We start from the raw sequence: 15,549 nt of genomic DNA, 5'->3' as shown, positions 1-15,549 counted from the left end.
TATTTTAATTGAATATTACGTGGCGGTTATGACGGTTAACTTTGGCCTTTTAAATGAACACCATTTTAAAGAAAGGTGAAGCAACAGCACTCGAAAAGCAAGTTGCTACAGCAATCAACGAAGTAACAGCCGGTGCAGAACCAGGAATCAAAAAGGTTTTAGAAAACCTCAAAATCACTCAAGCTAAAGAAGTCGAATCCGATGGCTTAAAGACAATAATCATCGAAGTTCCATACAAACAAATCGCAGCATGGCATCAATTCCAAACCATTGTCATTCCAGAACTTGAAAAGAAGCTTCAAAATTCACAAGTTGTTATTGTTGGAAAGCGTCGTGCTTTTCCAAAGACCCCAGAACCAGGACGTCGCTACAAGGCAATCCGCAATGCTGGCCGTACACTTCGTGCTGTCCACGAAGGTCTTCTTGATGATGTTGTTTATCCAACAGCAATTGTTGCAAAACGTATTCACTATGATACTGACGGAAAGCAAACAACATATGTTACCCTTGATTCTCATGATAAGACACGTGTTGAAGATCGTCTTAAATCTTTCGCTAACGCATATCATCGCCTTACTGGATTAAGGACAGTCTTTGAAGTGTCAACTAGGTAAAACACAACTTGAAATTTTTTGGTTATATTTGATTTAGAAATTAATTTTTGGATAACAAATATATTATAAAATTCGATTATTCTTGCTTCCACTTTTTGTATTTATGTACCGTTTTAACTTTATATGATACATTTATGGTTCAAATCAGTAAAGCTTCTTTTCATTAAATTCGATTTATGTATCAACATATCGATTCCACTTTTTGAACGTAATTCTATAAAAACCGATCAAAAAGTGCTTCTAATTTTCGAAAACCAATTTAATTGTAATTGAAAGTAAAATTAGGCTATAATTGGATGTAAATGATAAAAAAATTCATATAATTACAAGGCGATCAACTCCAATTATCTTATAATTAAAGCGGTGTTATGTATAATTCACCAATCATTATTTACAATTATATTTATAATCATATTTTATTACATTATTTATTAGCTACTATTCCATAATATCTTCTTCTCAGTAAAATTCCCTTATCTGTTGTGTTATTGCTTATGTATTCATCCAACTTTTGCATGTCAATTTCCTTTTTTACAAGATTATCATTTTCTTGTTCTTCAGAAAAATCATCCAATATTGGCGTTTTTAGTAATAAAGCTAATAAGTCTTCTTTGGTTTTGAAATATTCTCTATAATATATGGGGACTAGTTCGACATTTTTAAAGCCAGCATCTAATATATTTTCATAATCAATTTGACTTATTGGTTTTATATCATGGAAAGCTTGACCTCGATTAAATAGCCTTTTGAGTTGCCAACAATCTAATTTATCTACTCCTCTAAGTATTAACATGCCTCCAAATTTTAATGTTTTATAAATTTGCTTTGCATCAATGCATGTATGTCTTGCTACTACTATATCAAAATAATCATCTTGTGTATCCATATTTAAATTATCCATAACTCTAAATTGAATATTTTGCTTATTAGATTTCTTTAAGTTCTCTTTGGCTGTATTAATCATTTCTTCTGAAAAATCAGTTCCGATTATTTCTAGTGCATTTGGAAATTCTTTGATTACCTTTTCTCCTCCACCTGTTCCTAAATCTAGTATTCTAGATTCTTTTGTAGCTTTTTCATTTAATATTTTGTACATATCCCAATCAGTTAGACTTTCTATTTCATACTTTATATCGCTAAAATCCCAATTTTTTATTCTGTTATAATAATCGTGTTCATTATTTTTCATTCAATTTACAGTAAACCTTTTAAATTCAAGAATGCGGTTGTGATCGTTCTTGATTGAAAACTGTAACTCGAAATGGATGATTGGATGCAAGAATACATAGGAAAACTCATTCAATATGCAACACCAACGAATGAGTCTATAATATTCTCGGATTTTTTTGATTACGTTCATGATACACAAAATCAAATCATTGATTTCTTTAGATTTTCTTCATTACAATATGTTCCTACTTTTCTGAGTGGAATGCTTAAATTAATAGAAATAGAAGCAAAGTCAGGAGAAAAAAGACGACGCTTTAATGCTGCCGTTTGTGTTACGAGTTTAATTCATTTATTTCCATTTGATGATTATATTTTACAATATAGACCCGTTGTAGAAAAACTGCTTGTTCCTGGTTATAAGCCAATAGTTAAAATAGGAGCCAAAGTTTTAGCACGTTTAGCAAGAATTTCAGGACCTGAGCGAGATGCCTTTTTAATACAAATTGTAGAAAAACAAATGAGCTTATTAGCTGTTTCTCAGCCACCAGACTACCGTTACACAGCCGGTTATATATTAAAACAACTTTCTATTGAATCACCAGATCTATTCTTTCCACTCGGGACAAAGTTTACAACACTTATCACGGAAAACCTTCAAACAGGAGATCGTATAGTTTGTCCAATTCTCATCAAATTATTACGAAATTTATTTAATTCCCAAACAGAGAAATCAGGTATTGGATCTCAATTTCTTGCAGAACTACGCGAAATATTACTTTTAGCCACAACAAAAAACTTCACCGAAATTACAAATACTGATAATCTCATTATCAATTTTCAACTGTTAAACTTTTTATTAAAAATCAAACCATATGTTCAAAAGAAATCTGCAGAATTTCTCTTGTTGCCAAAATGTGTTGAATTTTTGAAATCTCGAAATTATTACATTGTTACATCATCAATAGGAATTATTATAAAACTTCAAAAAATTAATGCCGTTGATGTCAAACTAGAATTATTTGAAACTTTATTTAAAATATGTTGTTCTTTTATGTTAACAATGCCCAAACAAACTGTGAAATTATTTTCAAAATTAATTTTAGCATTTCCGAAATATATTGGAACCAAATCATTAGCTATCACAGAACAAATTAATATATTTTGTAAGAAATTGCCAGCAGACATTGGTCCAATGATAGCATTTAACATTACAATATCATCAATTGAATCATTACCAATACAGTCAAATATTTCACAGTTCCTGTCAATTATCCCATACATTCTATCGTCGTCGGTTGTACCCATCCCAATCCAAAACTTATTAATAACATTAAATAAAGCTCGACCAAAATGGACGACTAGCTTTATCTTTTTCAAGACACAAATGATCCATTTAATTAGACAAGAATTAACATCGCCATCTACTAAAACTGAAAAAATTCTGATATCACTTGAAGCTTTATTAAACATTCCAATCACTTCATTTAACGACGCAATTGAACTTAACGCATTGATCTTAAAGCTTTCAACTAATAAAGATACACAAGTTCGAGAAATTATTGCATCTGCATCAATCCATTTATTTGAATCATTTCCTAATAAAATGCCATTAGGCACCATCTCAAAGCTTGTACAATTTGCGTTAAATGATCCAATTCGGTCAGTTCGATTAAAATCATTATCTGCATTTACACCTAATACATACAAATATATAGCCCAACCTGATGTCTTTCCATTGTTTTGTCATTTTATCTATGACGAATCCACCGATATTCGAAAACGTGCATTATACATATTTCGATCATTAAAAGTTGTCACTGGTACCATCTTACGAAGTTTAATACTTTCTTCGCTCAAGCAAATGAATTTTAACTTTAATATCATCTTACCAGAAACTATGCCAATATGGATAGTATTTCCATCGTTATTAGTAGCCGCTGAATCATGGATATATATCTATGCGGAAGCCATTTATAAGCAATTTATGGCCATTTTAAACCAACGATTTAAGAACAATAAGATTCAAGGTGAATCATTAATATATATGAACTCGGCCATTTTCCAGAACATTGATGAAGCATTAATCAAATCCTTAAGTAAGCTTCATCAAATTTGTCCAGACATAATTCCGATCAAACCAATTATCTCATTATTTTGTGATATATTAAAACAACCAGTTCATCCATGGACTAAGATATATGTCTTAAAATCATTAAAAAACTTAGGAACGAAAGATTATTTACTTGATACGACTCCACAATTAATACCGGTTTTATTAAATTTATTATATGAACATAACTCGATGAAATTAGTTACGAAAACATTAAAAGTTATAGGTGCGATAGGTTTTATTGATGTACCATATAATTTAACTTCATTACCAATGGTATTTAAGTCATCATTAAAGAATCCGACACAATTTAAACATTATTTCATGAACATATATTTAGATTATTTAAATAAACAATTCCAAATGATTGGAATTGATTCAACACGAAAATCGATTTCTAGAATTATTACAAAGATATATAAATTAGAGCCAATATTAATACCACAATATATTGAATCATTTTTAAATATCTTTTTAGAATTCATTGAAAAATCGTCGAATGAAAACTTGGATCAATTCTTTGATAATTTGACTGAAATTATTACTGTTTCAGGACATTTAATATTACCATATTCCAAACGAATCTTTGATTCGGTTTATGATCATTGGATATCTAAAGAAAAGAAATATACGCAAAAAGTATCACAAGTATTAAAGTCTATAGTTATTGCAACACATGGAAAATGTGAAACTATATTACATTTAATCGTAACTGAATCATTTTTCATATTAAGAGAAAGTAAGACTTCATATAATAATAATAATAATAATCAAATGAATTTAAGTTATTCAAATGAAATATTTCAATTATTAAATGAAATATCAAAATATTGTCCATCATATTTACCAACTATTATTACTGGAATGATGGACTTCTTACAACCAACAAATCCAAGTTATATTCAAGAATATTCATTAGATACATTAGAATTCATTATTAAATATTGTAAATCATCAATATATATTTCAACTATTAAACGTTGTATTAATTCTTTGGCTGCTCGTTCACAAATGCGTTGGAAAGATCGAGCAAAGCAATTATTAATAATGTTAGAAAATAATAATAATCAAAATAATGAAAACAAAAATGAAATCCAAAAAAATAATAATACACAAAATATAAATTCACAACAAAATCAACAAGCGACTTATGAAATTAATACATTTCTAAATAGTTTTATTCAATTTAAAGATATTAAAGATAAATCTTCAAATGAAATTAATCATTGGTTTAGAGAATTACGTAATATATTATTAATATATTCCAAATCAGAAATAATTCGTACATTAATTGAATTACCACAATTACCAAAGTTTACGTTTCAATTTGCGTTTATTCAATTTTATTTCATATTAAATAATGATCAAAAAGATCAAGTTAGTGAAATAATTAATGAAGTTTTTAAATGTAAAAATGTATCACGAATTATATTAAATCAATTTATTGATTTATTAGAGTTCTCTATATTATGTGAATTTAATTTAAACTTTAATAATAATTTAATTGTTGAACGTTGTATTCAAGAGAAACATTATTCGAAAGCATTATTTTTCTTAGAAACTTATTTATCATTTAATAAGAAAAATCATCAAATTAATATCAATGAAATTGAAAATCTTATTAAATTAAATCAAATTGTAGGACGTAATTCAGAATCATATTCTATAGCATTTAAATATAAAGAACAAATTAATTATAAAGTATGGATGGAATTAGGGGAATTTAATTTAGCATTAAAACAAATAAATACATTAGAGAATAATAACAAATATTTTAAAGATAAAATTATATGTTTAGCTACATTAGATCAATGGAATGAAATTCATAAATATAAAACTGAATTATATCAACAAAATTTGGTCGATCAAAGTTTTCTAGCTAAATATTTTTGGATATCAGAAGCTTATTTAGGGAATAAAGAAGAAGCAATTAGTTATACAAATTTAACATCTGATTATTCGATTGATGATTGTATACAAAAATCAATTTTATATATAAAATTTAATCAATTAGAAGAAGCTAAAAAATCAATACATTTAGGATGGAGATATTTAGGTTCTTCAATTATATCTATCGAAAAGAATAATAAAACGGAATTAAAAAAAAGATTATTTAAAGCTGAACAACTTCATGAATTAACAAATGTAATAAAAATAATTAATGATCCAAATTTATATGATAAATATAAAAACGCATGGAATAAAAGATTACAATTCTTAAATAATAATCCATATGCACAAAAAGAGTTATTAAAAATACGGAAATTAGTTCCAAACATTAAAGAAATTGATGAATATTCATATAAAATACTTTCATCATCAATTAAATCAAATTATTCAATGACATCTTATTTAATAAATATATTTTTTAATGATCAAAACTCAAATAAATATAAATATGCAAAAATTCGATTAAATACAAAAACAGAAAATTCATTAAATTCAGCATTAGAATTATTAAGTCAAATTAATGAAGATGAAAATGATGATCAAATTTTAAAGATACGAATTAATAATTTTATTGGAAAAGAATTATTTAATACATCTAAAAATGTTGATGATTTAATCCAATCATTAAAATATTTCCAAACAGCGAATAAAAACTTAGAGAAAATCATAAATTGTTTAACTATATTATCACATATCACAAATTTAGAAGAATATTCATATTTATCATCCAAGAACATCAGTAAATTAATTAAAAAGAAATTAAATTCATTAGTAATATATCAATTGTTATCATTATCAATAAACTTTTATCAACATAATAAAACTATTGAACATATAATTAAAACATTTAAAAAATTACCAACGAAATCATTTATACCAATTTCTTATATATCGATAATGATGTTTTCACATTCATCTAAATTAATAACTAATTTAGTACATTATATCATTGGTTGTTTATGTACTGATTATCCACAATCTATAGCATATGATTTAATTAATAATCCTAAATTACCAAACATTAACTCAATGATTTCGATCATTCAACGTGATAATCCGATAATGTTTTCACAAATGAATTTAATATCTTCTAAATTAACAATGATATCAAATAATTATTATGAACAATGGATAAATATTTTAAATGAAAGTCTTGAATATTATAATAAAAATGATATTAAATCTGCAAAAGAATTAATAAAATCGAAGAAATATATTTTAAAACAATTAAATATATGTAAATATGATATCGAATTCTTAAATATGTTCCAAAAAGATATCGAAAATATTATAAATTCGGAAGATTATAATAAAGATGAAGTTATATCATTATTAAATTTAATAATTAAAAAACAAGACTCAATACGTGTAATACCTTTAACTTCATTCGATGAAGCCATCGAACGTAAAACGAATTGGGTGTTATCATTATTAGGAAATAAAGGGTTCGAAAATGATATAAAAATTTCACGTTTCTTTCATTCGATTCAAAGATTAGATAATGGATTCCGAATATCAATAATTGGATCAAATGGGAAGAAATTTAATTATCATTTGTTACATACGAATTATAAAAACATGTTAACAAAACAAAGCGAAGAATTAATGAATTTAGTCAATGGAATTTCACCCTTATACAAATTGAAACAGCGATCGGTCATTGAATTATCGGAGAAAACCACTTTAATTGAATTGCTAAAAGGTCACATCCAATTATATGAATTAGTATCAATGTATAATAAATCTAAAAATAATATAGTAGAACCAAAATTAATATTAATGATTAATGAATTTAATAATTGTAAAAATATAGAAAAAAGAATTAAAAAAATTAAAAAATATCAAAATGAAATTAATTTATATGACTTATCATACGCAATTTTGGTTTCATCAAATAACTCAATGTCATGGATTAATAGAAGCTCAATGTTCGGAAAATCAATGGGTTTCTTAAGCTTTACTTCTTATTTGTTCGGTTTGGTGGATACTTCTCCTTCTGCAATACTTTTTGATAAAATTAGCGGTTCAACAACTTATACAAAATTTAACGTCTCCGGAAAGGAGCACCCCGTGCCGTTTAGACTGACAAAAATGATAAAGTATACATTCGGAATTAGCGGCGTAAACGGTCCTTTCAAACACGCCTTTTTGAACGCTTTACGCGACTTAAGAAAATTTTCAAATGTTTTGGCGCCAATTTTACAATTCTTTTTGTGTAAGCCACCATTCGAAAATAAAGTGGTGCCAACTAAATATTTAAGTAAATATACTGAATACGATTCGGGAAATGAAGAGGTGGACTGTTTGTATCAAAGAATTAATGGAGATGACGAAATTGACATAAATGATGAAATCGAAAATTTGATAAAGAAAGCAAAGGCAATCGAAAACCAGGCGAAAATGGACGGGTGCTGGCTACCGTGGTGGTAAAAAACTGTTTATTAATAAATTAATAATTGATGTATAAATTTTAATTATTTTTTTTTATGCAATCAATAGAAACATTTGATTCTACAACTCAAACACTAAAAATACTTAATAAAAAAGAATATTCAGGAAAGATCGTATCTAAAGGTGGAACTCTTTATGCTGTAATTATGGTAGGTATTGAGAAGGCTAACTCTTTCCATAGTGATTGGTAATTCTGTTACTTGAAGAAAATATATTTATTTACTGTAACTATTGGAAATAGTATTAAAACAATGTGCATTTAGTTCATGTACTCGTTTAGAAACAGTTCTAATTTAAGGGAAATTTGAAAGTAATTAAAAATTATGCATTTTAATAATGTTCAGATTTACGAAGTATTATTATTCCAAATATCGTTACAACAATTGGAATTTGTGCATTTTATTCATGTTCAGATTTATTAGATATAGAAATTCCATATTTATTGACAGGAAGATGATGCTTAAGTTTTCTCCTTTCACATCACACAAACAGTCAAATTATATTTAAAAAGTTGAAAATCTTGATTCTGTTAAACAATGTAACAAATTGGATTTTTACTTTAAAATAAAAGGAACACAAACAAAGATTTTAAAGCTAAATAAAGATAAAATAGTATTAGTATTATAAAAAAAATAACAGATGAATCAAACCACGGTTTATGAATCTATTTTACAAAATATCAGCTGATTACTATAATTATATATTTTGCATTTTTAATAGGAATTGGTGTAGTTTAATGGGAAGAATACGCATGTCTAAAAACATTCAAAGTTTGAAAGTTTTAATTGCGAGATCGAGGTTCGATTCCTTGCACCAATGTTTTTTTTATTTTTTTTTGTTTCTGCCTGTTCCAACTAAAAAGACTTTAATTTTGATAGCTAATGTGTAGCTTTTTACTTTCTATAATTTTTAAAAATATTTAAAAGTTTTTTCATGAATTCTTCATTAGATTATTAATTAAATTTTTAAAAATTTTTATAGCTGCAAAATTATTGGAAATTCTAATTTTATTAAGTGTCGCACTAGAACTGTATTGTTAAAAAATTCTTTATCTTAATTTTTAAAGCTGATTTCGATAGATGAACATGTTGATGGTCATTTGTCAATTTTCACTTGAAGAAAGGTCAAACGTTCATAAATTAACTTTTTGAATATTTTAATGGTCGTTTTCATTTCAAATTGCATTCAATGTTTTGAAAATAGCGGATTTATAAACGCTGATTTAAATTCCCTATAGTTCAATCATGGCTTTATCAAATACCATTATTTCTTATGCAAACAATATTGAACAATGGATATCCGAAAATAACGCGGTAAGGGCAATTGATCATTTTTTTCCATTCATGGAATTATATAAAAACATATTAAAGGAAGCTAAAATCACTGAATTAACAAGAAGCGAAGACACATTTGTAATTAGGTCATTAAATACAATACTTAAGTTATTAAAGACACCTGAATTTAATACATTCAGTGAATCCTTAAAAAACTGTTTTCAAGAAGAAATTGTTCAAGTTTTTAATATTACTATCCAGATAATGTTTGATGAGAAACTTGTGTTCAAGTTTTGGAAATTGTTTGTTCAAATCTTTTCTCAAATGCCTATTATTGAAATTCAAAAATGGAATGATGTGTTAAAGACAGCGTTTCTAATGCATTCTACTTCCGATCTTTCAGGTGAATATAAAGAAAAAGTCAAATTTCTGATTCAATATATGACCAAGAACAATACCAATAACCAAGAAATTTTGATTGCTTTTGTTCTTCGGATATACACATTCTTTTACAGTTTCAATATTATCAAACAAGACAAACAATATATTTATTCTAAAATTCCAATTATCTTAGATAAACCTGAAAAAGTTGTTAATGACATCATTTTATTTGTTCAGACACCACTTTTCATGCATAATTATCATATTCATAAAGATCAGCTGATTGAATTTATTGCCATCTGTCAAATTCTTCTTTCTCTAAATTTTAGCAATCCGAAACACTTTGAAATTATTTGTTGGTTCATTAATTTATTTAAAACATCGTTATCTTCAGAAAATGTTTTGTTACAAATTGTTACAACTTTTAATGAAAATAATCAGCAAAACAATAACTATTTAATCATTTACTTATTATCCAAATATACCATTCATTGTTTAACCATTAATGAACGAAATGACAATGAATTACTATTTCTTAAAAATGTATTATATAAATTATTTTCTAATTCTATAATATCTAGACAATTAATATATTTATCAACACAAGATTTGTTCAATTTATTTCCATTAATTGGAATAATATTCTCTTTAACATGTGTTTTAGAGATGAAAATAAAAAACTTAAAGACATGGCAATATGTAATTGATAAAATGTATAATAATAAAGAGATGAACATTGTCTATTTAAAGTTTATCTCTTTAATAACTATAAACTTTTCACCGATTTTATTAAATATAACGAAAAATGAATTTCTCGAAAATTATCGAAAATCGATTGAAAAGAACAAAAGAATTAATATCAACAACAATGATAATAATATCTCTGTTGAACAATTAGAAGAATTATTTAATAATCCACAAGCATTTGAAAGTTATATAATAAATAATGAAAACTTTCAAATGACATTTAATGAATTATCTAAAACACATTATATACCAATCTTTAATTTAAATATAGAACGATTTACTTTCAAAGAAGTTATAATGTTTTTTAAATTGATAATTACAATTGCACCAAATGAATTACATGTTTATTATATTATTATACATAATATTAATTCGATAATTAAATTAATGCCAAATTCATATTTAAGAAACGAAGATTTTTTACGAAATAATTTTTTTGAAGATTTATTTCACATAATGCTTAATGATAAAACAGAATTTTCCGATATCAATTTATTAAATGAAATTAATTTCTCGATGAAAAAAATTGGGTTACAATCGAATCCTAATGAAATTAATATATTATACTTAGAAATATTATTAAAAGTTTTATGTAATTCATCAAACGATATTATAATAAGTCTCTTTCCATCAATAATATCCGCGTTTATACAATTCTCACCAAACTCAATGTTCATGATACCATTTATTGCAACTACATTAACACGAAACAATGAAATATTAAATAACATCAAATATAAACAACTTCAATCATTTATATTATCAGCATTTGCTATCTGTCGCACATATAATGAGTTTAATTTAACAAAGGAATTAAAAGAGTTAACAACAAAATGGAAAGATAAAGAATTAGTTGATCTTACAATGTTAATATTTAATGGGAAACAAAGCGAAATTATATTTCCTATTTTAGAAAACTTATATCCGAAATCATTTAACTCGAATATACCATTTAATTATTTCATTCCAATATTATTTGAAGAAATTTGTTCGGATGAAATTACATTATGTTCACAATGGTGTAAACTAACGTTAAAAGATGTTTTGATTAGAAATGATAATGAAACTTTGCATAGTTTAGTTCGAATATTTCCATCTTTTGCTGAAATGTACTTAAAATTAGACGAAAAGTTCCCAAAGTTTTTGGATATGTTTTTAGGATCAACGATTATGATGTTACAAAATATCGATTTATATTCATTACAATTAGTGTTTTACTCAATATTCGATACTGTTAGATACAGCCAAAAACATTTGAAGGGATTTTTCAAGTTCATTTTAAGAATTTTGGACGATTTACCAAATGCATATAAAACAATGTGCATCGAAATGATTAATAACCTTCCATTCTCATTTTATAATGAGAAAAATTTCATTTTCGATCAAAGAAAAGTAGATTTAGCATTATGTATTCGGAATTTATTGTTTTATACGTTCGATTTTATTGATGAAAATGATTTCATTGTGAACATTCGTGGGCCAAATTACTTATTCAAGTCAAATATTTCGCAAATAGAACAAAAGAAAAATATTAACGAAAATCCTTTATTCCCAGATGTTAATGATGAAATTGTCAATGACGATTTTGATGATCAAAGTGATGAATTTGAATTTTGTTTAAATATGTTTTTTGGTAATAACAACAAAACATTAAATTTTAATATAGAAATAGATGATGTAAATCAAACAAAAAGTTTGCCGGAAATTTTGGAATTAAATGTTTACGAGAAAAGTGTCGAAAAAGAAGAAATTACAAATTACACTGCACTTGAAGAAATTACTTCTGTTTTATCAAAAGATTTACAATTAGCAACTATAAATTGTCCTCCATGTTTTAGCTTTATTTCTAATTTTATTGATATATCTGCTGATTTTGAAATTCCTCATATAACATCTAATATTACTCGCCAAATAAAACCACTTTTTACGCAAAATCCTCATGAGTGTCTTAAGATTGGAGTTGTTTATGTCAAAAATAATCAATTTGACGAAAAATCAATTTTAGCTAACACACAAAATGACGTGTCACCTCTTTTTAATGACTTCCTTTTATCACTAGGACGTGTCTGTGATCTTAAAACCCATACTTTTTATAGTGGTGGTTTATCATATAAATCGTGTGGAACACATTCAATATATTATTCGACTCCACGTCTAGAACTAATGTTTCATGTCTCTACATTATTACCCACAGATCCAAATGATCCACAACAATTAATTAAAAAACGACATATTGGCAATGACAACGTTCATATTGTTTGGTGTGAAAACCCCATTGGCTATGACAAGTATACCATATCATCACATTTTAATGACGCGCATATTGTCATTACTCCATATAACGACCATTTGTTCCGCGTTAAAGTGCACAAGAAAAACCATTCGCTCGAACTGTATCCGCTTCCGCACGACTCAATTGTCACCGCGAAAGCATTGGGGCCTATGGTGAGGTACACTGCGATCATTGCAGACAGACTGATTAGAGCGGAAAAGGAAAGTTTCCCTCTGATTGAATATAACGAAATGTTCCAAAATTTAATGGAAATACTATAAATAATAGAATAAATATAAAATTGTAAATAAATGTTTTGTTTGATAGAAAATATACAATCTAAAAAAATCTGAATCTTTTTTAAGGAAATTTTGAAAGAGAATTAAATATTAATATGCCTTGAAAGTTATTGGGTCTACTGCTCCTGTTATATGTATTGGTGATGGAAACATACTAATGGTATTTCAAGAAGTTAATTAATAATAATAAATATGTAAAATTCGCATCCGATTTATATACTGCTGTATTTAGACTTAACCTGAAGAATTAAGTAATGGAAAATTAAAAAGTTTTTTCATTTTGAAGATTGTTGATAAAGTATAAAATAGATATATTATGCGTGCGTATCAGGAAACCCAAAAATTGATAAAATTGTTTGCAAAAAATATCAATGGTAACAGTTTTGATTTATTTGGGGATTCAGACCAACAAATTCGGTTTATGCAACTAATGAAATTGAAGTTATACAAATTATGGAAATGTTATTAGATAAAAGATTCGATATGAATTTAACAACGAAAGTAGATGGCAAGCAAACAAAGCCACTCCTTCTTGCTTTTGTTTTTAATATTAAGAAATAATATAAAGTGATTGATTGGATGTTAAATAATGGAATAGACCCATACATGAAAGCAAGTAATTACAATATATGAATATGTGATGAATATATCTGACAAAAAAATGAAAGAAATTTTCAAATAAATAACAAATGTCATATATTTTATTCCATATCTTAAGTTGTGCTTGAATTATTTTTTGCTGTAATCATATTTTATAATTTATATGTAATTAAGTATAATTTAAGAATATATACATTTATATTATTAAACAGTTTTTATATGTTCTTATTTCAAAAAAACATTACAAATGATTTTATGTGTTATAAAAATATTTAATATATAAAAAACATTTATTAATCAACACTTTCAATTTCATTACTGTTATCGTTGCAATATTGTTCTTCGTCGTCATCTGATGACTTTAGTTCTGGATATTCGTCAATGTTGCCGCCTTTAGAAAGTAATCTTTCGCGTTGCATTCGTCGAACTTCTCGAAATGATATTTCTTCTTTTCGACGTTTTTCTTCTTTAATTCGTTGACGAATAAATTGTTCGCGTTGATGTCCGCCTTCGTAATAACTTTCAACAAGAAGACGCTCATTAGTATCAACTGTTGAATCATCAAGATACGTGAGGATTTTACATAGATGTATAACAGAACGTCGATAATGTTGACATTGATCAACAATCGGATTGTTTTCAAGTCGAAGAACTCGAAGTTGACTCATATGACTCAATATTTCAATAATTCCGATTTCATAAAGTTTATTATCGCTAATATTAAGGATTTCAAGTGATTGACACTGTAAAAATTCCTTGAATTGAGTTGATTGTATCAAGTCGATTATGATCAACATCAAGTGTTTGAAGTTGTTGACAATGTTCAAGACCTTCAATATTTTGAATATAATTATGTGATAAATTTAATAAATGAAGTTTTTGAAGTTCTTCAAGACCTTCAATTTTACTGATAAAATTATTTTGTAAATATAAACTTTCTAATTGTTTTAAACTTGAAAGACCTTCAATTTTAGAAAGTTGATTATCATTTAACCAAAGAACTTTAACATTAATATATGGATCAAGATGTTGAATTTTCGTAAATCCTTCAAAATGAAGATATAAAACTTCGTTAATTTCTGGAATACTATATAATTTATTTTGACGACATAATTCTTGAATGATTTGTGGTGTCATTTCATAATTATCTTCTTCTTCTTCTTCTTCTTTGTTGTTGTTATTATTATTCATTAATTTTATTGATTTATTTGTGGAGTGGCCGTTTAAAAATAAACTATAGAAAAAAATTAAATTTTTTTTTCTTTCTTTTATGAATTCAAGAATTAAAAAAATGCTTCCACTTGGTTGTAAATCTGTTCAAGATTATATTCTTCATTATCATCAAAAATCATGTTCAAAACAAGAACAAAGTTTAAATCTTCATCAAGTTAATAAAAGTAATTATCTTCAAAATTTACCGACAGAAAAAACTCTTTCTCATCAAATTAAAGGCAAAACACCAGATAATAGCAAACGTATATCTTTTTATGAACGATCTTTCCCAAACGATATTCCTTCGTCTTCACTTCTTAAGCCTTCTGATATATCTTTTTCTTCAACTTATCAAAACAATAAAAAAGATGATTAAAATTTTACAAATATTAATTTTATTCTTTTTTTTATTACTTTTCATATGTACATTAATGCTAACGCTGTAATTCCTTTTGCATGCGATTTATCA

General features: G+C 26.2%; 2 protein-coding genes across 2 annotated transcripts; one reads left to right on the top strand and one right to left on the bottom strand.

Moving 5' to 3' along the window:
• Positions 1-53: 53 nt before the first annotated feature.
• Positions 54-614, top strand: GO595_005641 (40S ribosomal protein S7; the record flags this gene model as incomplete). The annotated part of the gene is made up of 1 exon (XM_067918906.1): positions 54-614. One exon carries the CDS (start codon positions 54-56, stop codon positions 612-614), a length of 561 nt encoding a protein of 186 aa, XP_067774273.1.
• Positions 615-14,161: 13,547 nt separating this feature from the next.
• On the bottom strand, positions 14,162-14,665 carry GO595_005640 (Leucine Rich Repeat family protein; the record flags this gene model as incomplete). Its single annotated transcript, XM_067918905.1, has 1 exon — positions 14,162-14,665. The coding sequence occupies one exon, from the start codon at positions 14,663-14,665 to the stop codon at positions 14,162-14,164; it is 504 nt and encodes a 167-aa protein (XP_067774272.1).
• Positions 14,666-15,549: the final 884 nt, after the last annotated feature.

The sequence above is a fragment of the Histomonas meleagridis genome (assembly GCF_020186115.1).
Source record: "Histomonas meleagridis strain 2922-C6/04-10x chromosome Unknown contig_36, whole genome shotgun sequence".
In the NCBI taxonomy this organism is placed as follows: Eukaryota; Parabasalia; order Tritrichomonadida; family Dientamoebidae; genus Histomonas; species Histomonas meleagridis.
The sequence above is the reverse complement of the archived record's forward strand: the minus strand, read 5'-3'. Positions and strand labels throughout refer to the sequence as shown.